The sequence below is a fragment of the Salvelinus alpinus genome, chromosome 9 (assembly GCF_045679555.1).
Source record: "Salvelinus alpinus chromosome 9, SLU_Salpinus.1, whole genome shotgun sequence".
In the NCBI taxonomy this organism is placed as follows: Eukaryota; Metazoa; Chordata; class Actinopteri; order Salmoniformes; family Salmonidae; genus Salvelinus; species Salvelinus alpinus.
In genome coordinates, this window is record NC_092094.1 from 9,159,605 (window position 1) to 9,180,883 (window position 21,279).

The 21,279-nt window shown below is 44.2% G+C and overlaps 3 protein-coding genes across 3 annotated transcripts; 1 reads left to right on the forward strand and 2 right to left on the reverse strand.

Annotated features, from left to right (window-relative positions):
* The first annotated feature begins 422 nt into the window (after window positions 1-422).
* LOC139584113 (keratin-associated protein 4-7-like) lies at window positions 423-1,198 on the forward strand. Its single transcript, XM_071415620.1, has 2 exons — window positions 423-702; window positions 807-1,198. The coding sequence occupies exons 1-2, from the start codon at window positions 423-425 to the stop codon at window positions 1,196-1,198; spliced, it is 672 nt and encodes a 223-aa protein (XP_071271721.1).
* A 131-nt stretch (window positions 1,199-1,329) lies between these two features.
* LOC139584114 (cadherin-related family member 3-like) lies at window positions 1,330-11,138 on the reverse strand. The gene is made up of 19 exons (XM_071415621.1): window positions 11,093-11,138; window positions 10,604-10,806; window positions 10,171-10,327; window positions 9,991-10,076; window positions 9,702-9,799; window positions 9,415-9,516; window positions 9,030-9,166; window positions 8,534-8,741; window positions 8,179-8,344; window positions 7,929-8,035; window positions 7,675-7,769; window positions 7,125-7,363; window positions 6,755-6,923; window positions 4,696-4,816; window positions 4,395-4,530; window positions 3,650-3,855; window positions 2,309-2,348; window positions 1,928-1,976; window positions 1,330-1,822 (listed from the first exon to the last, which is right to left on the reverse strand). The coding sequence occupies exons 1-19, from the start codon at window positions 11,136-11,138 to the stop codon at window positions 1,464-1,466; spliced, it is 2,724 nt and encodes a 907-aa protein (XP_071271722.1). The 3' UTR covers window positions 1,330-1,463.
* A 1,694-nt stretch (window positions 11,139-12,832) lies between these two features.
* Window positions 12,833-20,391, reverse strand: LOC139584242 (endoplasmin-like). The gene is made up of 17 exons (XM_071415857.1): window positions 20,233-20,391; window positions 19,288-19,390; window positions 18,925-19,066; window positions 18,610-18,726; window positions 18,012-18,343; window positions 17,506-17,617; window positions 17,161-17,283; window positions 16,869-16,985; window positions 16,460-16,675; window positions 16,225-16,290; window positions 15,835-16,104; window positions 15,189-15,434; window positions 14,842-14,978; window positions 14,609-14,687; window positions 14,251-14,406; window positions 13,834-13,932; window positions 12,833-13,328 (listed from the first exon to the last, which is right to left on the reverse strand). Exons 1-17 carry the CDS (start codon window positions 20,279-20,281, stop codon window positions 13,305-13,307), a joined length of 2,388 nt encoding a protein of 795 aa, XP_071271958.1. The 5' UTR covers window positions 20,282-20,391; the 3' UTR covers window positions 12,833-13,304.
* Between the last annotated feature and the right edge of the window lie 888 nt (window positions 20,392-21,279).

Genomic DNA, 21,279 nt, shown 5'->3' on the forward strand with positions numbered 1-21,279 from the left:
TGCTGAGAACTTCCCTGCGTGAACAGGGCCTGACCAATGATGAAGGGTCTTACTGTAGTGCCCAACTGCTGAGAACTTCCCTGTGTGAACAGGGCCTGACCAATGATGAAGGGTCTTACTGTAGTGCCCAACTGCTGAGAACTTCCCTCTGTGAACAGGGCCTGACCAATGATGAAGGGTCTTACTGTAGTGCCCAACTGCTAGTTGGTGTCCTGTGGAGGACCGGTCTTTTAACATTGAAAAAGTAGATTATAAATCTATAGCAACTTTCTTTGCAATTCTGAAAATGTTATTTGATTATTTTCTGCGTGATTTATACTTTTTTTCTGAGCATTTCAAAACGTACCAAAAGACACAGTTATGGTAGAAGGGTGGCAGGATTAGTGAATCATCAGTAGGACAGTTGGTTACACTTGACTTTGATGAATGATGGCAACGGTCTGCCTCAGCGGTCTGTGCCTCAACGGTCTGCCTCAACGGTCTGCCTCAACGGTCTGTGCCTCAACGGTCTGTGCCTCAACAGTCTGTGCCTCAACAGTCTGTGCCTCAACAGTCTGTGCCTCAACAGTCTGTGCCTCAACAGTCTGTGCCTCAACAGTCTCTGCCTCAACGGTCTGTGCCTCGACGGTCTGTGCCTCGACGGTCTCTGCCTCGACGGTCTCTGCCTCGACGGTCTGTGCCTCGACGGTCTGTGCCTCAACGGTCTGTGCCTCAACAGTCTGTGCCTCAACAGTCTGCCTCAACGGTCTGTGCCTCGACGGTCTGTGCCTCAACGGTCTGTGCCTCAACAGTCTGTGCCTCAACAGTCTGCCTCAACGGTCTGTGCCTCAACGGTCTGTGCCTCAACGGTCTGTGCCTCAACAGTCTGTGCCTCAACAGTCTGTGCCTCAACAGTCTGTGCCTCAACAGTCTGTGCCTCAACAGTCTGTGCCTCAACAGTCTGTGCCTCAACGGTCTGTGCCTCAACGGTCTGTGCCTCAACGGTCTGTGCCTCAATGGTCTGTGCCTCGACGGTCTGTGCCTCAATGGTCTGGGCCTCAACAGTCTGTGCCTCAACGGTCTGTGCCTCAACGGTCTGTGCCTCAACGGTCTGTGCCTCAACGGTCTGTGCCTCAATGGTCTGTGCCTCAATGGTCTGTGCCTCGACGGTCTGTGCCTCAATGGTCTGTGTAACATAGCAACGCCAGAGCAGTTTTAATCTAGATAAGCGTTGACAGGGTATATTTATTTGTCTGTTATCTTGATTTACAAAGCTGTAACCAAGTCATATTATGACCCGACCCAGCTTGTACTAATGTACAACGTATTTGAGTATCTCTGCACGTACATTATTTGCACAAACAATTACACAACTGTTGTAAAGGCTAAACATTTTTCCCCAAACAAAAATCCTATGCTTGACTATAATAATGATTTGAAAGATTTCTAAACACACAAGTAATGTATTATATGTCAGTGAGGAATCAGACTTCAGACATGTTGAGCCTTCCCCTAGTTGTCATGGGTACCATATCTAACTTTACGCCTCCTTCTGAAAGAGCGAACCGAGCAGACCTTGCAGACTGCCCAGACGTTTGTCTGCTCTGACTGGACCAGGGAGATCTTCTATCCTCTGTGGCCCTGCCTACTCCCTCACTCCTCATTTTTGATTGGCCAGTGCTAGCCCTCCCACTCCTAGCCTGTGATTGGGCAGAATGACCATGAGGAATGACCATGCTGCTGCTCTCTGGCTGTATCATAGGGACAAACTCAGACACAGTGGTACCGTCCTTCCAGCGTCTGGCTCCAGACTTACTGTTGTACTCGTACACCCTCCCTGTGACTGAAAAAAATTATAATAATAATAATAATAATTAAAAAATGCTAAAGGTCAGAATTAGGTTTTATATAATCTCAGAACAGATAACAGGAAATGAGAGAAACTTACCAGGATCAACTTCCTCTCCATCAAATACAGTGTTGATCTTGATCACTTCCTGGAATAGAGATAGCGTGTATACAGAGAGGACAGTCACCAACAATTGAATCGAGGTCCTAGAACACAGTGGCACTTTAACAGACTGTAGCCAGACTGGTGGTAGACTGTAGCCAGACTAGGTAGACTGTAGGTAGACTGTAGCCAGACTACATAGACTGTAGGTAGACTGTAGCCAGACTAGGTAGACTGTAGGTAGACTGTAGCCAGACTACATAGACTGTAGGTAGACTGTAGCCAGACTAGGTAGACTGTAGGTAGACTGTAGCCAGACTGTAGGTAGACTGTAGCCAGACTAGGTAGACTGTAGCCAGCCTGTAGGTAAACTCTTACCATTAATATTTCCCTCTTTGGAGGTGTTGGTTCTGGGATCCTATGTGACAGAAAAAAGAAAATATATCATTAGTAATACATGAAATATACATTTCTGTTATCAACAATGTCTTGATTCCCCCACAACCATGTAACGATTCCCCCACAGCCATGTAACGATTCCCCCACAGCCATGTAACGATTCACTCACAGCCATGTAACGATTCCCCCACAGCCATGTAATGATTCCCCCACAGCCATATAACGATTCCCCCACAGCCATGTAACGATTCCCTCACAGCCATGTAACGATTCCCCCACAGCCATGTAACAGCCATGTAACGATTCCCCCACAGCCATGTAACGATTCCCCCAAAGCCATGTAACGATTCCCTCACAGCCATGTAACGATTCCCCCACAGCCATGTAATGATTCCCTCACAGCCATGTAATGATTCCCCCACAGCCATGTAATGATTCTCTCACAGCCATGTAATGATTCCCCCACAGCCATGTAACGATTCCCTCACAGCCATGTAATGATTCTCTCACAGCCATGTAATGATTCTCTCACAGCCATGTAATGATTCTCTCACAGCCATGTAACGATTCCCTCACAGCCATGTAACGATTCCCTCAGCCATGTAACAGCCATGTAACGATTCCCCCACAGCCATGTAACGATTCCCCCACAGCCATGTAATGATTCCCCCACAGCCATGTAATGATTCCCTCACAGCCATGTAACGATTCCCCCACAGCCATGTAATGATTCCCCCACAGCCATGTAATGATTCCCCCACAGCCATGTAATGATTCCCTCACAGCCATGTAATGATTCTCTCACAGCCATGTAATGATTCCCTCACAGCCATGTAATGATTCCCCCACAGCCATGTAATGATTCCCTCACAGCCATGTAACGATTCCCTCACAGCCATGTAATGATTCTCTCACAGCCATATAATGATTCTCTCACAGCCATGTAACGATTCCCTCACAGCCATGTAATGATTCCCTCACAGCCATGTAACGATTCCCTCACAGCCATGTAATGATTCCCCCACAGCCATGTAACGATTCCCCCACAGCCATGTAATGATTCCACCACAGCCATGTAACGATTCCCCCACAGCCATGTAACGATTCCCCCACAGCCATGTAACGATTCCCTCACAGCCATGTAACGATTCCCTCACAGCCATATAACGATTCCCCCACAGCCATGTAATGATTCTCTCACAGCTCGGCTCAGCAGGCAAAACTGGTTGAAAAGACGTCGTAAGCTGGTTGTAACAACATCATTTCAACCAGCTTTGCCTACTGGGAGATAGTATTATTAGTATTTCAGCTAATACTCACAGTACTTCCTTGTCTTCCCGGGGCCTGGGTTTGCAGCAGGAGCAGTCACTGTGTTTAAGAGCCTTGTAGAGCTTCCCACAGAGGTGATACAGCAGGTATGACAGTAAACCCAGCAGTAGCATGGTCCCCAGAGCAATGACAAACCATATATACCAGTTGTCAATGCTGTAGGTGTTCTCGGTGATGGTGATGTATGTTACACGAGGCTGCAAGGGAGAAGGTTAACTGTGGTTGCGCTAGTCTGTGGTTGTGAGGAAATTCACATCGACATGTGTTGTTCAGAGTAGATGTAGAAAAAGAGGCAAATAGTTGTTATGGTAACACTACTAATGTCCTTATTCAAATCAAATCAAAATGTTATTTGTCACATGCGCCGAATACAACAGGTGAAATGCCTTACAGTGAAATGCTCACTTACGAGCCCCTTAACAACAATGCAGTTAAGAATATAGAGAAGAAAATATTTACTACATAAACTAAAGTAAAACTTTAAAAAAAAAAATATTACACAATAAAATAAACAATAATGAGGCTATATACAGGGGATACCGTATATTATGTGCGGAGGTTCAGGTTAGTCGGGTAATTTGTACATTTATTTTTCTACAATGTGAAACAACTAAATAATTCAGGTCTCCGTGACCAAAGGCAGCAGCCATAACCACTGCTTTAAGAAACACTGCCCCTGGGGGAGTGGTGGTCTGACTTTACGCTAGGTTCATTAAAGTATAGAGATAAGGCTTACTATAGTTGTAGTGGTGACGGTGGTGAGGTCAGGGTCCACTACTAGGATATTGATGACGACTGTGCCAGTCTGGGTCAGACCTCTTGGCTCAGACCCTGCAGACCGCAGGTTCCCATCAGAAACCAGCACAGTCAGGCTGTATCAACCAACCATTCAACCATATAAAGTTAGAAGTTAAGACTACATGTAACCGTCACGGTCAGATAATTTCTCAGTTCAGAGTGCATTGTACAGTATATTTTTGTCAGACTGATAGTTGTTCAGACTGATAAGAGCACTAATAGTAGTTAGCATATCTGACCTGTAGTGCCAGACCCGGTCCAGGCCACTCTCATAGTCAAAGGGTTCCTTCAGGAAGAGTCTGGTGACGTTGGTGCCAGAGGAAGGTGAGAACACAAAATGGTTGTTCAGGTTGCTGGCCCCTATAGGGAAACATTTGGGGAAATTTCAACCTTATGATATCTTATATATTTATAAAAGTGAAGTATGTCAGACCAGTCTTCTAGGATCATATCTAGAGTACAGGTTTCTCAGTTAGCTCAGGGCCGGTGTTCATAAAGCAGAGTAGGACTGCTAATTACATGTACTGTGCATTCGGAAAATATTCAGACCCTTTGACTTTTTCCACATTTTGTTTACGTTACAGCCTTATTCTAAAATGTATTAAATAGTTTTTTCCCCACACAATACCCTATAATGACAAAGCGAAAGCAGGTTTTTAGAATTTTTAGCAAATGTATAAAAAATGTTAAACATTAAATACCAAGCTTTGGTAGGAATTGTCCGTAGAGACCCGAGACAGGATTGTGTCGAGGCACAGATCTGGGAAAGGGTGCCAAAACATAATTCTTAAATGGAAGAAGTTTGGAACCACTAAGGCTCTTCGTAGAGCTGGCCGCCCTGCCAAACTGAGCAATCGGGGAGAAGGGCCTTGGTCAGGGAGGTGACTAACAACCCGATGGTCACTCTGACAAAGCTCTAGAGTTCCTCTGTGGAGATGGGAGAACCTTCCAGAAGGACAACCATCTCTGCAGCACTCCAACAATCAGGCCTTTATGATAGAGTGGCCAGATGAAAGCCACTCCTCAGTAAAAGACAGCCCACTTAAAGTTTGCCAAAAGGCACCTAAAGGACTCAGACTGTAAGAAACAAGATTCTCTGGTCTGATGAAACCAAGCTGAACTCTTTAGCCTGAATGCCAAGCATCACGTCTGGAGGAAACCTGGCACCATCCCTACGGTGAAGCATGGTGGTGGCAGCATCATGCTGTGGGGATGTTCTTCAGCGGCAGGGACTGGGAGACTAGTCAGGATCGAGGGAAAGTTGAACAAAGCAAAGTACAGAGAGATCCTTTATGAAAACCTGTTACAGAGCACTCAGGACCTCAGACTGGGGTGAAGGTTCACCTTCCAACAGGACAACGACCCTAAGCACACAGCCAAGACAACGCAGGAGTGGCTTCGGGACAAGTCTCTGAATGTCCTTGAGTGGCCCAGTCAGAGCCCGGACTTGAACCTGATCAAACATCTCTGGAGAGACCTGAAAATATCTGTGCAGCGACGCTCCCCATCCAACCTGACAGAGCTTGAAAGGATCTGCAGAGAAGAATGGGAGAAACTCCCCAAATACAGGTGTGCCAAGCTTGTAGCATCATACCCAAGAAGGCTCAAGGCTGTAATCGCTGCCAAAGGTGCCTCAACAAAGTACTGAGTAAAGGGCCTGAATACTTATGTAAATGTGATATTTCCGTTTTTTTATTTTTATACATTTGCAAAAATGTATAAAAAACAGTTTTTGCTTTGTCATTATGGGGTATTGTGTATATATTGATGAGGGGGAAAAAAGGATTTAATCTATTTTAGAATAAGGCTGTAAAGTAACAAAATGTGGAAAAAGTCAAGGGGTCTGAATACTTTCCCGAATGCACTGTATGTCATTTAGAAAACACTCTTATATAGTGCGACTTTACTCAGGAGAATGAAACCTTATGTCGGGCAAATGGACTTTGGATGTGTGATCTGCTGAATGACCACTACTATGCTTAGACATTCGGATATCGAAATAGTCCCCAAAGATGGGACATTCAAAGGCATTAAGGGAAACGTCTTTAAAGATTTACACTGATTAGATTTTTAGTGAGTGCATACATTTTCATACTGGTCTCCCTGTGGGATTCGAACCCACAATCCTGGCGTTGCAAACACCATGCTCTACCAACTGAGCCACAACGGACCAAGTCATCTCAAATTCACTTTTGACTTTTGTAATCATATTAGATCATTTAGACCTGAGGAACCTGATCCTAGATCAGCATTCGTACTGAAATGCTTTCTGAATACTGGCCTAGAGGCCGGCAGTACCTGAGATAGAGTAGATGAAGGATGCTGGAGGGGAGTCCCTGTCTGAGCAGGTCACGATGAAGCCCTGGATGTTGGAGCCCGTCCTCAGGTCCTTGGGGACTATTAGATGTGTCTGGTTGGGGCCACACAGTGGAGGCTCGTCATTGGCCTCTGTGATGTTGATAGTGACCTAAACAAAAACGCACAAATCACCAATATTTATTTTTAATTACCAGATAAGACCCATTGAAGATAAATACCCCTTTTGCTAGGGCAACCTGGAAGGCGAAAAAAAAAAAAGTGGTTGGGAAAAAACAGGCACTGGACTGTGTTTACATCATTAGGAATAACGTCTTGTTATGACAATATAAAGGTCACCAGGTCGTGGTACCGTAGTGGTGGCAATGAGCGGACTGATGGGGTCCCCGTCCTGAGCTCTGATGACCAGGCTGTAGATCTGGGTGGTCTCGTAGTCTGGCCGGGTCAGTAGGGCGAGACTCCCCAACTTGGGGTCCAGGGAGAAGATGTTAGACAGACCACCAGTTCCTCCACCAGAGATCAGGGAGTAACGGACGCCGGTGGCAGGGAGGTCTCTGTCCGTAGCTTTCACTGATCCTATCACCGTCCCACCTGGAGGGAGAGGCACAAACATATCAATGAGCTCGGTGTGGTGTAGTGTAGTTGTTGTAGTGTAGTTGTCATAGGTGTGGTGTACACCTGCAGCAAATGTGGCAAGCAGTCATCAGTATCATTACTTTGGCTGTACCTGGTCCCAGATTGCATTGTGCCAGATCTGTGACCAGACAATGTTATAGTTGTTGCAGTTATTATAGTTGTAGTGTAGTTGCTGTAGAGTTTTTGTTATAGTTTCAGTGTAGTTGTTATAGTTGTAGTGTAGTTGTTATTGTTTTAGTGTAGTTGTTATAGTTGTAGTAACTTACGTCCAAGAAGCTCAGAGATTCTGTAGAAATACGATGGAGAGCTAAACACAGGGGGAAACTCATTCACAGGTGTCACCGTCACATAGATGTATGCACTACCTGCAAAGCACCATGGGAATCAGAGTTCAAAATGAGTCTGAGTGGAGGGGGAAAAAATCACACTACTGTACTTTGTGATATACAATTGTGTTCAGTCTAGGCAGTCAGTCACCTAATAAAAAAAGAAACAAGCAAACCAGCAAATAAACAGTCACCTACCTTTTAGGTTGGGCTCATCCTTATCCTCAGCCACAGCCAACAGGCTGTATTCATTACCATCAAGCAGGTTACTGGGATCCTCAAGGTCTAGGTTCCCTTTGAGCTGTACGGGGAAAGAATTGTAAACAACCTCATGTAAGTATACGTTTGTGACTTTGTATGAATGGGATCATTCAGTAATTTCATACTTTCACGTCACTGGTCAGGAAAAACTCCTGTCCCTTTAAATATTAATATTCTGCTTACTACGATCTGATTGGATCCCGTGGGTTCCAGAGCAAAGCGGTTAGCGCAGCCCAGACAGGACAGGCCAGTGAACAGGAACTCTCTGAAGGCCGTCTCAACGTCATTATCTGTACACGTTACCGTGGTGATCAGGGCCCCAGGCTTTTCCGTCTCAGATACTGCCACCCTGGATCCAGTCAAAGGAAACGATGCAATGGATACATAGCAATAATGGCTGCTGCCTTCGTGCACATACTAGTGTCCGCATGGGTTCAAATCCAAGCCACATCTCTCCTGACACACTCCTTTCCTAACTGTCTCTATCTGTTGGATACAATACTGGAAATAAAGATAAACAACAGTATAGAAATATGACCTCTGTGCGTCTGGGGAGCAGATGGGAGGGTTGTCGTTAATGTCAGTGACGGTGATGGTCAGAGTGATGGTGTTGGTCAGAGTGATGGTGTTGGAGGGAGGACCAGAGGGGCTGGAGGTGGCTGTCACGGTGACCGTTATGATGGGGTCCTCCCTGAGAGGAGCTAAGTCACGGTCCATCCTTTTGGCTATAGTCACCAGGCCAGTGTCTGAGACATGGGACAAGCCAAAACACAGGGGCGCACAGTGAGCATTTACAAAAAAATTTAAATAATGTTAATTGTTTTTAAAAATTTCAATCAGGTTGTGAAGCTGAACTCATAATGTATGTCCACATTTCATATTTTTCTAATTGTAGTGGGGACTGTTTGTTAAAACTGAAAATTCCAATCTTCACTAATTGATCACAGAACAAATTCCCTTTTAGTTATGGTCAATTATCGATATTTTGTGGAAGTACGGTAAGTATGTATAGTATGACTGGGCATTGTACTCACATCTGTGTATAGCCAGGTAGTTGTTGGTGCCGATGCTGTAGATGATGTAGAAGGAGTCATCGGGTACCACTGCTGTGATGTTGGTCACGATAAACCCTGGACTCAGCTCCTCAGAGACTGTGAAGTCTGTGATTGTACTGCTTAGGACATAAAACACACACAGTATAGATATACAGTATTAAAAAAAAATGGGTAAGGTCATACAGGAATCGAAACAGCTAAATGAGAAACACAATTTCAACCAGTGTGCTACCTACAACCGTTTATGACAGATTTTTAAAAAACTATCTATGAACTAATTCACTTTTATAAATGATGTATATGGGTATTTTCTAAAGTACAGGGTTACTAAAGTCTTCAACAGACAGGGAATAGCAATACTGACTTCAGGAACTGAGGTTTATCATCGTTCCTGTTGACGATGTTGATGACCAGTGTTCTGGATACGCTGTTGTTCCCATCACTCACTGTCAGCTTGAAGGCATAGCTGCAGGACACAGAATGCAGGACGTTTTAAGAATTAGAATGTAACGTTTACAAGACATCACTAACATAATGCTGTGGTGTGCTGTTAGCGACATCAGTGGAGAGGCATTTTCAACGGCACGGTACCCAATCCTCTGGTATAAAATATTATAATGTGATGTCTGTGTGCAGGAGACATATGTCTACCTTCTGGGGTCAGTCAGGTAGTTGAACTGTTTAGTTGTAGTCAGGAAGCCTGAGCCAACGTCAATACGAAACTCTGTGTTTGACGGGGTCAGTGTAAACTAAAATACACAACAACATGTAAGTCAGATATTTCAACTAATAGACAGTGTGTGTCAGGGTTGGACAGTAAATTAAATTTCAATACGGTGAATTTCAATTTACTTCCTAACTGAATTTAAATGGAATTTACCCAACCCTGGTATGTGTGTGTGTGAGAGAGAGAGAGAGAGAGAGGTTGAGGAAGCCATACAGTCACAGGCTGGTTCTCAGGATCAGAGACTGTTGGCCTGTAGATCTGTCCTGGTGGGGATTTCTCCAGAACATACAGGACAGACTCTGAGAGGATACAGGAACACACAAGAGGTTAAAATGGGCTGTGTAAGTCATAATAACCATATCACGCATGTTCACACACAGGCACACACAGTACCTTCATCTAGGAATACAGGGGGTTCGTTGACATCAGTTAGGATCACTGTGAGTCTCTGAAGAGCCATGTCCTTCGTACTGTCCACAGCGAGGATTTGAAGGACAAAGCTGTTGGGTGACGTTTCAAAATCCAGGTTGGTAGTACCTGTTACTGTTACCTGTTTTCAGAGCAGAAAATGTATCATGAAATCATCCTCCTTTACTCTTACTTTGCAAGACATGGCGTTTCTTCTGTGAGGGGCTGTATCAGACCTGGGTTTAAATATTATTTTAAATCATTTTAAATAAGTCTCAAAAGTACAAAGCCCATCCACATAGCTCTCCAGACAGGCTGAAAGAAATGCTCAAAGTATTTGAAAGATTTAAAAAAGTATTTGAACCCATGGTCTGGTACATATCAGGCCTTGCTAGGGTAGTATTGAGCAATGCCTCACCTGTGCTTTGTTAGTGTTGATCATGGACACTGTGAATGTGTTGGTGAGGGGGTCAGAGTTGAGTATCCTGGGGTATCCTGATGCCAAGCTGGCACCTGGGGACAGAGCCACCTGGAAGCTGTAGGTCACAGTGCCAGCCTTGCTGTTCTCTGCCAGTCTAGCGGTGCCTGGCAGGCCTATCAATGAAACCTCTGGAGCCGATTCTGAAACCATCCCCACAGGAAATGAACACCAGTTAATGAGAGCAAGGCACCAAACAGAATAAAATGGCACTGAATAAAGTTTAAAACAAGTGATATCTGATTCTGAAAGTGAACAAAAAAAATGCTTGTTTGTTTTTCATTGCAAAACGCTTTACTATGGTGTACCTTAACGAACATGACCCAGGAAAAGTCATACAAAAACCTATATTCAAAATTAGCAGCTCAAAAGTACAGTGTATAGAAAAAACCACTTTGACAGAGGACAGTCTGGATGTAGTTGTCTCACCTCGTATCATCCACATGCCCAGGCTCAGTAGGAGTATGAAATCCATGGCCATTTCTCTCGTCAAGTATCAAGTGTCCTCTCAATAGCCTTATGCTACACCAAAGTAAGTTTGAGTGTGTACTCTCTACTTGGGACTATCGCAGTTTGGTTACTGGAAGGCTAGACATTCTACTGTAGGCTGTGTTGCTAGAGTCCTGTGTTGGTAGATACAGGAGTTTATGGTCTTTACCTTTTGATATGTGAGTCACACCAACTGTAAGTACGAGCCATTTCCTCTACCTTATGTTAAACTGATGGAGGACAATGCTCCAACATATTTAAACAGAGCTGATTGTGATCCGACTCTGAACTAGACCCTGTGTATACAACAAAGACCATGTTTGAGGAAAGGCATGTCCACTGTTCACAAAGAGGATGTCTTTCTGGAGATATCAGCAACATTTCTTTCTGCGCATGTAAAATTTGATTATCACTAAAATGGAATATTGATCAGATTCTCTGAAAAGTCCTTTGTTTACAGCTAAACACAAATTAATAAACGTGATCAGATTTGATTCCTCAGTAGATACTGTGAGTTAGTTTGGTATCTAGGGCTAGGCCACTACAGTGGATTACACCACTGTTCAATGACTAGAAGGAACTCAACCTTTCAATAACTTTTTCCCCCCAAACACAGGTTGACAAAACACTGGATGAGGTGGGTTTAAAATAAAGTTGCCATTTTTAAATTAGTTGGAATAGTTTTACAGAAAGATCCGATCAGATTTGTGCTGTCAATATGTAGGTGTACGTGCTGAAAGCAAAGCACCATTTTAGAAACTGTTCATACTTCGTTAGTCCATTGGAACCACACGCCAAAACCCTAAAAGCTGCCAAAACCAAAACATTAAAATTGTACACTGGTCAGCATGCTTAAAATTTAACTTTTCACTACAACTATATTTGCATAAATCCCAATCATTTCAGGTGCCATAGACTTGAATGAGAAATCCCAGTCACTACTACATTTACATTGAAGTCATTAACTAGCCTTTAAAAAGCTAGACATGCCATTCCAACTTTAAAATGTGCAGACCGGTCTGAATGTGTGTATACAGCTTTTTGGAGACCATTTACACTTCTTGACCAAAAGTTTTAAAATGTGCAAAAAGCTCTATAGCCCACTGCTCTTAAACCGTTAACTATAAAACACCCAAACATTGACAGACTTTAAAATTATAACCATTTTAGAAGTGCCTAAAAGCACCATACAATTCAAAATGTGTGTTCACCGCTGTTCATGAGCCGTTTCAGCTACAAATACCGACGTGTACAGTGACTCAACTTAGACGCTCACAGCTTCCATGCCTACTGCAAACTATAAAGCCTGTTGTAACCCTATTCATTGCAATTGGCAGAATACAGGCTTTTAAATTGTGATGCACTACCACTGAACTAAAGCATTTTGAGAGCTTAAAAACCACATGGCTTTTAATAATATACTCCCTGTAGCCTACTACATTAACCCACTGACAGCATGGTTCAAAACAGCGGATTAATTGACCCACTAAGCAGTTAAATTTTGTGCATCTAAATCACCGAGTCCATCTTTAAATGGGAACGCCTCAACAGTGTTCTTTAGACATTTTGTATTCTGTCATATTTGTAGATGTGACGCTTTATTCAATAAAAAGTATTTAGTTTACGTATAACTTCACCCGTACCAAGAGTCCAACTATATTCACCACAGACAGTAGACCCTTCAGGGAAATATTTATTCAATGGGATCAAGGGACAGTGTCGATCACATCTTTTCCAGCTCAGTTAAATATTAACAAATTTACAATCATGAGGAATGTAACAAAACAGAAACAAAAACACCAGCCTTAAAAAAATCTCGCCCCATCAGGACCCTCCGCAGAGTGAGTAAAGTGTGGCCGATGGCCTCGACTTAGCCCGGTCCCAGATTTGTTGGGCAAGAGAGCACAAACAGATGTGGGACCGGGCTAGTCTTGATTGGTGGCTGTTGGGTATCCTAGACAGCAGGTGGTCTTGGCTAGACAGACTGAATCACACTACATTTCACTATTGTTTCACTTAACACAGATAATGGAGTGGAAACAAACATGAACACAAGTGGAATTCGGTCTGGGTTTCCAGTCAGGACTTCGGCCTTTGTTGTGGCTCAGCTCCAGGACAGGTCCATCATCATTACACCCTCATTTACAGTGCTTTATAACTCATCTTTGTCAGTTGCCTGTTGGCCAGAGAGAGGGAGGTTGGTTGGTTGTAGTTTCACCATCATTAACTAAATCATGCAGAAGAAAACACTTCAATTGAAATAATGAATATTCAAATGATAACCTCTTCCCCAGGCTATTGGGCACAGCAGAGGAGGCTGCTGGGAGTAGCTATAGGAGGATGGGCTCATTGTAATGGCTGGAATGGAACAAACATGTGGTTACCATACGTATGATACCGTTCCAGCCATGACAATGAGCTTGCCCTCCCAATAGCCCCTCCTATCAGCCGCCTCTGGTGCATAGCGCATATTAGCCTGGTACATCAATGATTCAAAGTTGGCCTTAGTGGGAGTGATCTCACGGTCTCTCGGTATTGGCTAACCAAAGCCAAGTTTGACATGTTGGTCCACCAAATATTTGGGTGTTTGTGTCTGAGAAGGAAATTATCTGAACTATAAAACCATGAATGAATGTAATTTCCCAAAATTGGTCAACCGCAACATGTGATTTGAGACTCACCGCTTCTTCATCTGGAATTTCCTCCTCTTCCTCAGCCACTTCATCCTCTGCTGGCTCTTCAGGCTCCTCCTCCGGCTCCTCCTCTGGCTCCTCCTCAACCTGCAAGGGGCGGGGCAAAACAGGATTAGATATAGTTTCCTCAGCATTTAAGAGTAACACTGCATTTCTTTTTCAAACATGTGGGATAAGCCCTGAGCTAGAGCAGGTAGGTTTCCCGTCTCCGGTCCTGCACAGCACATGTTGTAGCCCCAGACAAAAGACAGGTTCAAGTCATTGAGGGCTTGATGATTGAGTCAGGTGTGCTTGTCCAGGCCTAAAATCACTGTACTGGAGGGGAAAAGCTTGGCTACAGCACCACTCATTTACAGAATTTAGGAGTTGATCATGTCTTGTGTATTTGGCAGGGCTGTGACATGCCTGTTCGGTGAGGTCCACGTTCATACTGAGCCGCAGCATGCGCTCAATCCGGTCTCCGTAGGCCTTGGTGTCTTGGAGCTGGTAGCCTGAACGCAGCGTTGCCGTCTCAAACAGCACCATGGCCAGGTCTGAGGCAGTCTGGTCCTCGCCATTCGTCTGCAGGTAAGAGAAATAGAAGGGATGAGAATTAAAACACTCAGCGATATGACGGCGCCACGAGCAGCACAATGTACAAACATCATTCAGCTGACGAAAGATGACATTCTCTAGCTTGATCCTCATTGCCCCCCCCCCCCTCTCTTGAGAATCAAGTATGACAAATGTCACACGGTTTGTGTTATAGGTTGTGAATACTTACAGAAACACGTTTCAGCATCTCCTTGATGAGAGGGTGCTTCGGGTTGATTTCTAATGTTTTCTTCTGGCTTGCATAATAACTGGAACCAGAGCAAGAGAATTAGGAAATCTGAAGCACAAGTAGGATCTTCAAATCAAAAGTCAATCAATGATATCAACATTTGGATCCTTTCAAAAAGTAGGAATGAGGACGTGTTCGAGGTGATCAAACAGAAGCGTATAGTGACCACTCACTTGGTGGAGATGTCTTTCCCGGTCTGGTAGGCCTGCGCCTTCATGATCCTCTCCATGTTACCAGACCAGCCGTACTGGCTGGCTACAAGAGCACAGGGGGACTTGGTCAGCCTCTGGGACAGGATGGCCTTCTCAATCTACAAGAGAAAAAGGACACATTGGCAAAAATAAAGGTTTTCCACAATATCATTTAATCCAAAAACATTGAGGTCCGGATTCTCCTTTGAGAATGTTTTATTTTTTAATCCAGCACTAAACTTAATCCGAGTCTGGAAAAACCAAACATATTTTTTTTTATCTCGAGTGGGCTGAAGTTTGACCTTTTGCCTTCATGTTCTGTATGTTACCTTATCCTTGAGGGCGCTGTCCTTCATCCAGGTGGTGAGAGGTTCATACTCCTTCTCCAGGGCCTCCCTTGTCTCCTTGGCCTTGTCACTCTCGTCAAACTTGATGCCCTCCTTGGCCACGTTCTGGAAGCGCTTGCCATCGAACTCTGGCAGAGCCTGGACACAGTACTCATCTACTGGCTCGGTCAGGTAGATTACCTCATAACCCTTCTTCAACAGGCTCTCTACGAAGGGAGAAGACTCCGCCTGGGGGACGAGGACATTACACAAGGGACGATTAGGGTTTAGGAGGAACATTGACCTACAATTCCACTAGATTGCTTACACCTTACAGATCTGCATACATCTCAGGGGAAGGGGTAGTGAGCAGATTGGAACCAGCTGAGTAGTTTCATTCAGAGAGGTTTCCTTAACGTCATTTGAAGACAGAGTTCAAAATAAGACGGAAAGTAAACGGGAATCCCAGAAAAGGATAGCTTTTAAATGAATCCAGTTCACAGTCCACTCTTCACACCTCCTTTTAGCTAGTTCTAGACATGAAGTATATCTGGTCCCGCTTCTCCATCTCTACGTATGGCCCCTGCCACACCAGGCCACCGCCACACCGCGGCAGCCTAAGTGGCCTACACAGTGTAACACTACCCACCTCCTTGCGGCTGGTCCCGGCCATGAAGTAGATCTTGTCTTGCTTGTCCTTCATCCTCTCCACGTACTGCTCCAGGCTGGCCAGCACCGTGTCGCTGTTGGAGGTCTGGAAACGTAGCAGCTTAGCCAGACGGGTCCTGTTGGAGTGGTCCTCGATCACACCCAGCTTGATGTTGGTGCCAAACTCCTTCCAGAACTTCTCGTTGTACTGCTCTTCGGCGATCTTCTTGATCATGTCCAGGGTCTTACGCACCAGCTTCTTACGGATCACCTGGATGGGGGAACGTTTCGTTAAGCTCACATCCTTCACTACGATGGTTAATAACAAGTCATATCTTCATTAGGCACCAAACTGACCCGAAACAGATCACTTGTCTAATTAGAGGCTCACCTTGAGCAGCTTGTGTTGCTGCAGGGTTTCTCTAGACACGTTCAGGGGCAGGTCATCAGAGTCCACCTAATAAAACAATCATAAATCACTTAGAGAAAGTAATAACATTAAACGAACAATCATTTAACTGTACAGCAGGGTCAAGGGTCAATTCCAAATCAGATTATTATTTTTAAACCCGCTGTACCAAGTCTTAGATTAGTTCTATAACGTAAGCTATGTAAGGTTCACTCACCACTCCCCTGACAAAGTTCAGGTACTTGGGCATCATGTCATTGAAGTCATCAGTGATGAAGACTCTACGGACAAACAGCTTGATGAAGTCGTTCTTCTTGGTTCCGTACTCGTCGAACATGCCCCTGGGGGCGGCAGCGGGAACAAACAGGATGGACTTGAAGGTGACCTCACCCTCGGCTGTGAAGTGGATATGGGACAGGGGCTCGTCTGTGTCCTGGAGGGGGGAGAGCGACAAAATCAATCAAATTAGAATGCCAATCAAAAAGAGATTTATAAAGCCCATTTCATGTCAACAGTTGTCAAAGGGTTTCACATTAACCCAGTCTAGACTCCGAAGAGCAAACTAAAATGGATGCTTTGGCTAGGAAGAAGTCCCTGGAAGGAAGTCAGGGTCGCAGACTGCATACCTTGGAGAAGGTCTTGTAGAAAGCCTTGTACTCGTCTTCCTCCACTTCTTTGGCTGGTCTCGTCCAGATGGGCTTAATGTCGTTCATCAGCTCCCAGTCCCACACAGTCTTCTCAACCTGGACCAAAGGCATGGAAGTGGTTTTGAGTTTTTAAAGTCAACAAAAACATCCAAAATAAGACACCAATTGATTACTAAGTTGTATTATGTGTGTTTGAATTGATAAAATAAATGGAACTGGTACAGAAGGAGAAGTTTGGGAAACTAAAACAAGTCAAGCTGTTTGTTTTTACCTTCTTTGTCTTTGGCTTGTCCTCCTTCTCATCCTCCTCTTCCTCCACCTCTACCTCATCCTCAGTGGCATCTTTCTCCTCTGCCTCTGTGTCCTCGTCGATGGGCTCCTCAACAGTCTCAGTCTGGACAGGTGGAAGAGAAGGGAAAATTGCAAAATGTTATTCCAACAGCTCACTGCTACAATGGTTCACCATGGTTTGTTCCTTTGACAAACTGGTCTCAAACCCTTCCTCTCCTTTATCTAGGATAAGCTTGATTCCACCATATTGTTTCCACCTGTAAATTATTTTGCCATCAGTGCAGAAGGAGAAGACAGGAAAAATAGTATAGTTCCACTCCAATACCTTGCTGGACCAGACGTAGATGGGGAAGTTGATGAACTGGGAGTACTTCCTGACCAGGTTCTTGATGGTCTCCAGCTCCAGGTAGTCTGTAGCCTCCTCCTTCATCACCAACCTGGACCAATCAAAAAGACAAACGGATAGAACCACGTTAGTGTCAAAACATGAGTCAGTCAAAATACAGATTGATTCAATGTCATGGTACTTCGTGTTTTGAATATCATTGAGGGATTTTGTCCTGTATTATCTTATAACGCTACACAAGTTCATTTAATTCATGGCCACTGTATGAATACCATAGCCTGGTATTCAAAAACTTTTAAACACTAGGAACATTTGCTTACGGCTGTCTAGACTGCCAGTTTTCACTTTTGGAAGTACCAAAAAATGAAGTACTTACTATGACTGATGTGTGGTTGTCTCACCTAGCTATCAACTGTAAGTCGCTCTGGATAACCATCTGTTAAATGAATAAAATGTAAACATAACAAATGTACTCTGACACTCACGTGATGGTGGTGCCTCTTCCTAGGGTGTCTCCACGGGGGTCCTCGATCACGCTGAACTCATTGGAGTCAGACTCCCAGATGTGCTGTGTGCCGTTGTTGTGCTTCGAAGACACAATCACCTTATCAGCAACCAGGAAGGCGGAGTAGAAGCCCACGCCGAACTGTCCAATCAGCTCTGAGGTGGACTGGCCCTCACTTTCAACCTCCGTCATCTTGTTCAGGAACTCGCTGGTGCCCGACTTGGCGATGGTACCCAGGTTTCTAATCAGGTCGTCTTTGGTCATGCCAACACCCGTGTCTGTGATGTGGAGCATGTTCTTCTCCTTGTCAGACTAGGGAGAATATGAAGAGAATAGGTGAGCTCAACCTCAGAAGTCCTAATGATATTTTAGTAATAATTTCCTTGTCTTACAAAGCAGAATGGATCAGTCAAAATATCTTTCAAAGACTAAACCTTTCTCCAACTCAAATTTCCTCCATCCCTCTCTTAACAGCCTCAAAACACATTGGAGAAGAAGGTCCAAGGGGAAGGACCATCTCCAGTACGGTTGAGAGGAGTGCGAGGACTTGAGATTGAGGACGTGACCATGAAACACACCTTGATCTTGATGGTGAGCTCCTCGTTGGCGGCCAGTGCATCGTCATTGGTCAGAGACATCAGTCTGATCTTATCCAGAGCATCAGAGGCGTTGGATATCAACTCCCTCAAGAAGATCTACAGACAGGAGGACAGGATGGTTACTGTTAATAACATAAACCTCTTGAGTTGGTTATGAATGGATCCACTCAACTTTTACTGACTCTACAATCTGGAGTCATAATATTAACCGTCTCAAAATCCAACACAGACAGGAGGACAAGAAAAGATGGGAAAGTTTCCGGAATGGAATCCTTCAACCCTACCGCTACTCACCTCTTTGTTCTTGTAGAGGGAGTTAATGATGAGTTTCATCATGCGATTGACCTCTGCCTGGAAGACATGTTTCTCCGACTTCTCTCTAATCTCTTTGATCTGAGCTGCGTTCAGCCCGTCCAGCTGGATAGACTCCTCCTCTCTGAGGACAGAGACAGAGAAATCAATGACATTCAACAGGTCAGTGCATCACACCGAACTGTCACCTTTCTTTTCCCTGTAGCCGACTTCTGTCATGTTTCACTTTAAGGTCCCTCCCAAACAATTGTGTCGGATCTGTGCAACTACCAAACACACATCAGTAATGAGGCTGGGACCGCCCCTCAGTCTGGTTTCTTTTTAAAGTTTCTCCCTCTGACCTACCTCTGCACCACCTCGTCATCCGTCTTGGATCCATCTCTGCTCTTTCCCAGATCATCCTCCACAGCGCCGTCGATGTCAAGTTCATCTTCTGCTCTCACAGATGCTGCATAGAAACACCACCAAAGTTAGCAGAGTAGGTGAATCTCTGACAGGCAAACTGTTCATGGAAAACTCCAACCCCAAAACTATTAGTACATTGTAGACCTTTGCTTGAGTGCTGTAACTCAATACAGAAATCATCCCGTATGATACATTTTGCATCATATGACGTAAATACATCATACAGTGATGGTTTTCTGTATTTTGAGTGTTACACATCTTGAAAGCTTGAGTGCTGACAAACAAAACACTTTGGGACTGTCAACAATGGACTAATATGAAAGAACAAAATATAGTTTCCCGTTAAGTTACAAACTGAAGATGCTAGCTACCTTGAGTTTGAAACAACAAGAGTCGCATGCAAATCAAAAAGGAGATGTGGCCTATTCAACCTGACAGAATTTTTTTTGTATAATTCAGTCACGGGCTATATACCTAGCTGTATTCCTTAGTTAACCAAAATGACAGGAAATACAGATATCACAAACTAGTTACGCTAGATGGGATGAGCAAGCCAAGGCTAACACTAACGTTACCGTTAGCCGTTCTGATCTGTGGTTGCTAGCTAGGAACAGGATGTTTGCTTAGCTTACAAGGAAACTTCCAGAAACGTGCGAAGCAGTAAGAAGATCTCCAAGAATCAAATTCAATGAATAAAACCCAAATTATTACAAATAAAAAGGCCTAGTGGTGTCCATATTTAACTATTAAAAAAGGTGAAATACAAGCTCACGATTCAGATGGCTGGCTAGCAATAAAGGAAATCAAGTTCAAATGCTAGCTCGTATGGATAGACACCGCTAATAGCGATGCTAATAAAATAAAAAAACACCCACAGATACTCACCGAACGCTAAAAGCGCACAGAGCAGCCCAATAAACCAAATCCGCTTCATTTTGTTAAAATTATCTTCAGACAAAAGACGTGGGTATCAACCTATACCTCAACCGTATCAACGCACACACCGACGCCTTGACAAGGAAGAATGACAAGTTCGAGCTCCCCCAACAAAAGCACCCCTTTTAATACCCCCCCCCAAGACGGACCAATCATAGGGCACCACGCACAAAACACAGCCAATAGCAGCAGGACATTTCACAACCTACAGGACATTTCTCCCAATAGACGTCTTCCATGTAAAACTTAATACATGAAAGTCGTGGCTTGTAACCATTGGCTAAAGAATTCTTCTAGAGGTACTATTTGAGGCAACTACTCTAAAAGATTGCTCAACAAACAATGTCCATGCATTTTGCTCAATCAGTGTTTTTTAAATATTAAATTGTATTGATGTGATGATCATTTATCGATATTCTATTTGGTCACTATAATGATAATGTTTTGTTTCTAGAAGCTGATAGGCTATAATGCACAATAACCATTCATACTGCATAAGAAAACAACGTTTATTTGTCACCTGTGCCGAATACAACAGGTGTAGACCTTACAGTGAAATGCTTACTTACAGGCTCTAAAAAATAGTGCAAAAAAGGTATTAGGTGAACAATAGGTAAGTAAAGAAATAAAAACAACAGTAAAAAAGACAGTGAAAAATAACAGTAGCGAGGCTGTGAAAGTAGCGAGGCTCTGCCAACAAGGCAGAGTTCATCTCAGCCTATGCTTCCCTCCAGTCCCTCGACTTCTTGGCACTGACGGAAACATGGATTACCACTGATAACACTGCTACTCCTACTGCTCTCTCCTCGTCTGCCCACGTGTTCTCGCACACCCCGAGAGCTTCTGGTCAGCGGGGTGGTGGCACTGGGATCCTCATCTCTCCCAAGTGGACATTCTCTCTTTCTCCCCTGACCCATCTGTCTATCGCCTCCTTTGAATTCCATGCTGTCACAGTTACCAGCCCTTTCAAGCTTAACATCCTTATCATTTATCGCC

What these genes read in the sequence shown, in the direction of transcription:
- LOC139584113 (XM_071415620.1), top strand. Translation starts at nt 423, where the DNA reads ATGAATGATGGCAACGGTCTGCCTCAGCGGTCTGTGCCTCAACGGTCT. An exon ending in CGACGGTCTGTGCCTCAACG is followed by an intron (nt 703 to 806) that starts GTCTGTGCCTCA and finishes GTGCCTCAACAG; the next exon opens with TCTGCCTCAACGGTCTGTGC.
- LOC139584114 (XM_071415621.1), bottom strand. Translation starts at nt 11,138, where the DNA reads ATGGATTTCATACTCCTACTGAGCCTGGGCATGTGGATGATACGAG. An exon ending in GATAAACCTCAGTTCCTGAA is followed by an intron (nt 9,167 to 9,414) that starts GTCAGTATTGCT and finishes TGTCCTAAGCAG; the next exon opens with TACAATCACAGACTTCACAG. An exon ending in CAAAGAGGGAAATATTAATG is followed by an intron (nt 1,977 to 2,308) that starts GTAAGAGTTTAC and finishes TCTCTATTCCAG; the next exon opens with GAAGTGATCAAGATCAACAC.
- LOC139584242 (XM_071415857.1), bottom strand. Translation starts at nt 20,281, where the DNA reads ATGAAGCGGATTTGGTTTATTGGGCTGCTCTGTGCGCTTTTAGCGTTC. An exon ending in CCCTCTACAAGAACAAAGAG is followed by an intron (nt 18,727 to 18,924) that starts GTGAGTAGCGGT and finishes TCCTGTCTGTAG; the next exon opens with ATCTTCTTGAGGGAGTTGAT. An exon ending in GGGAAAGACATCTCCACCAA is followed by an intron (nt 14,688 to 14,841) that starts GTGAGTGGTCAC and finishes CTCTGGTTCCAG; the next exon opens with TTATTATGCAAGCCAGAAGA.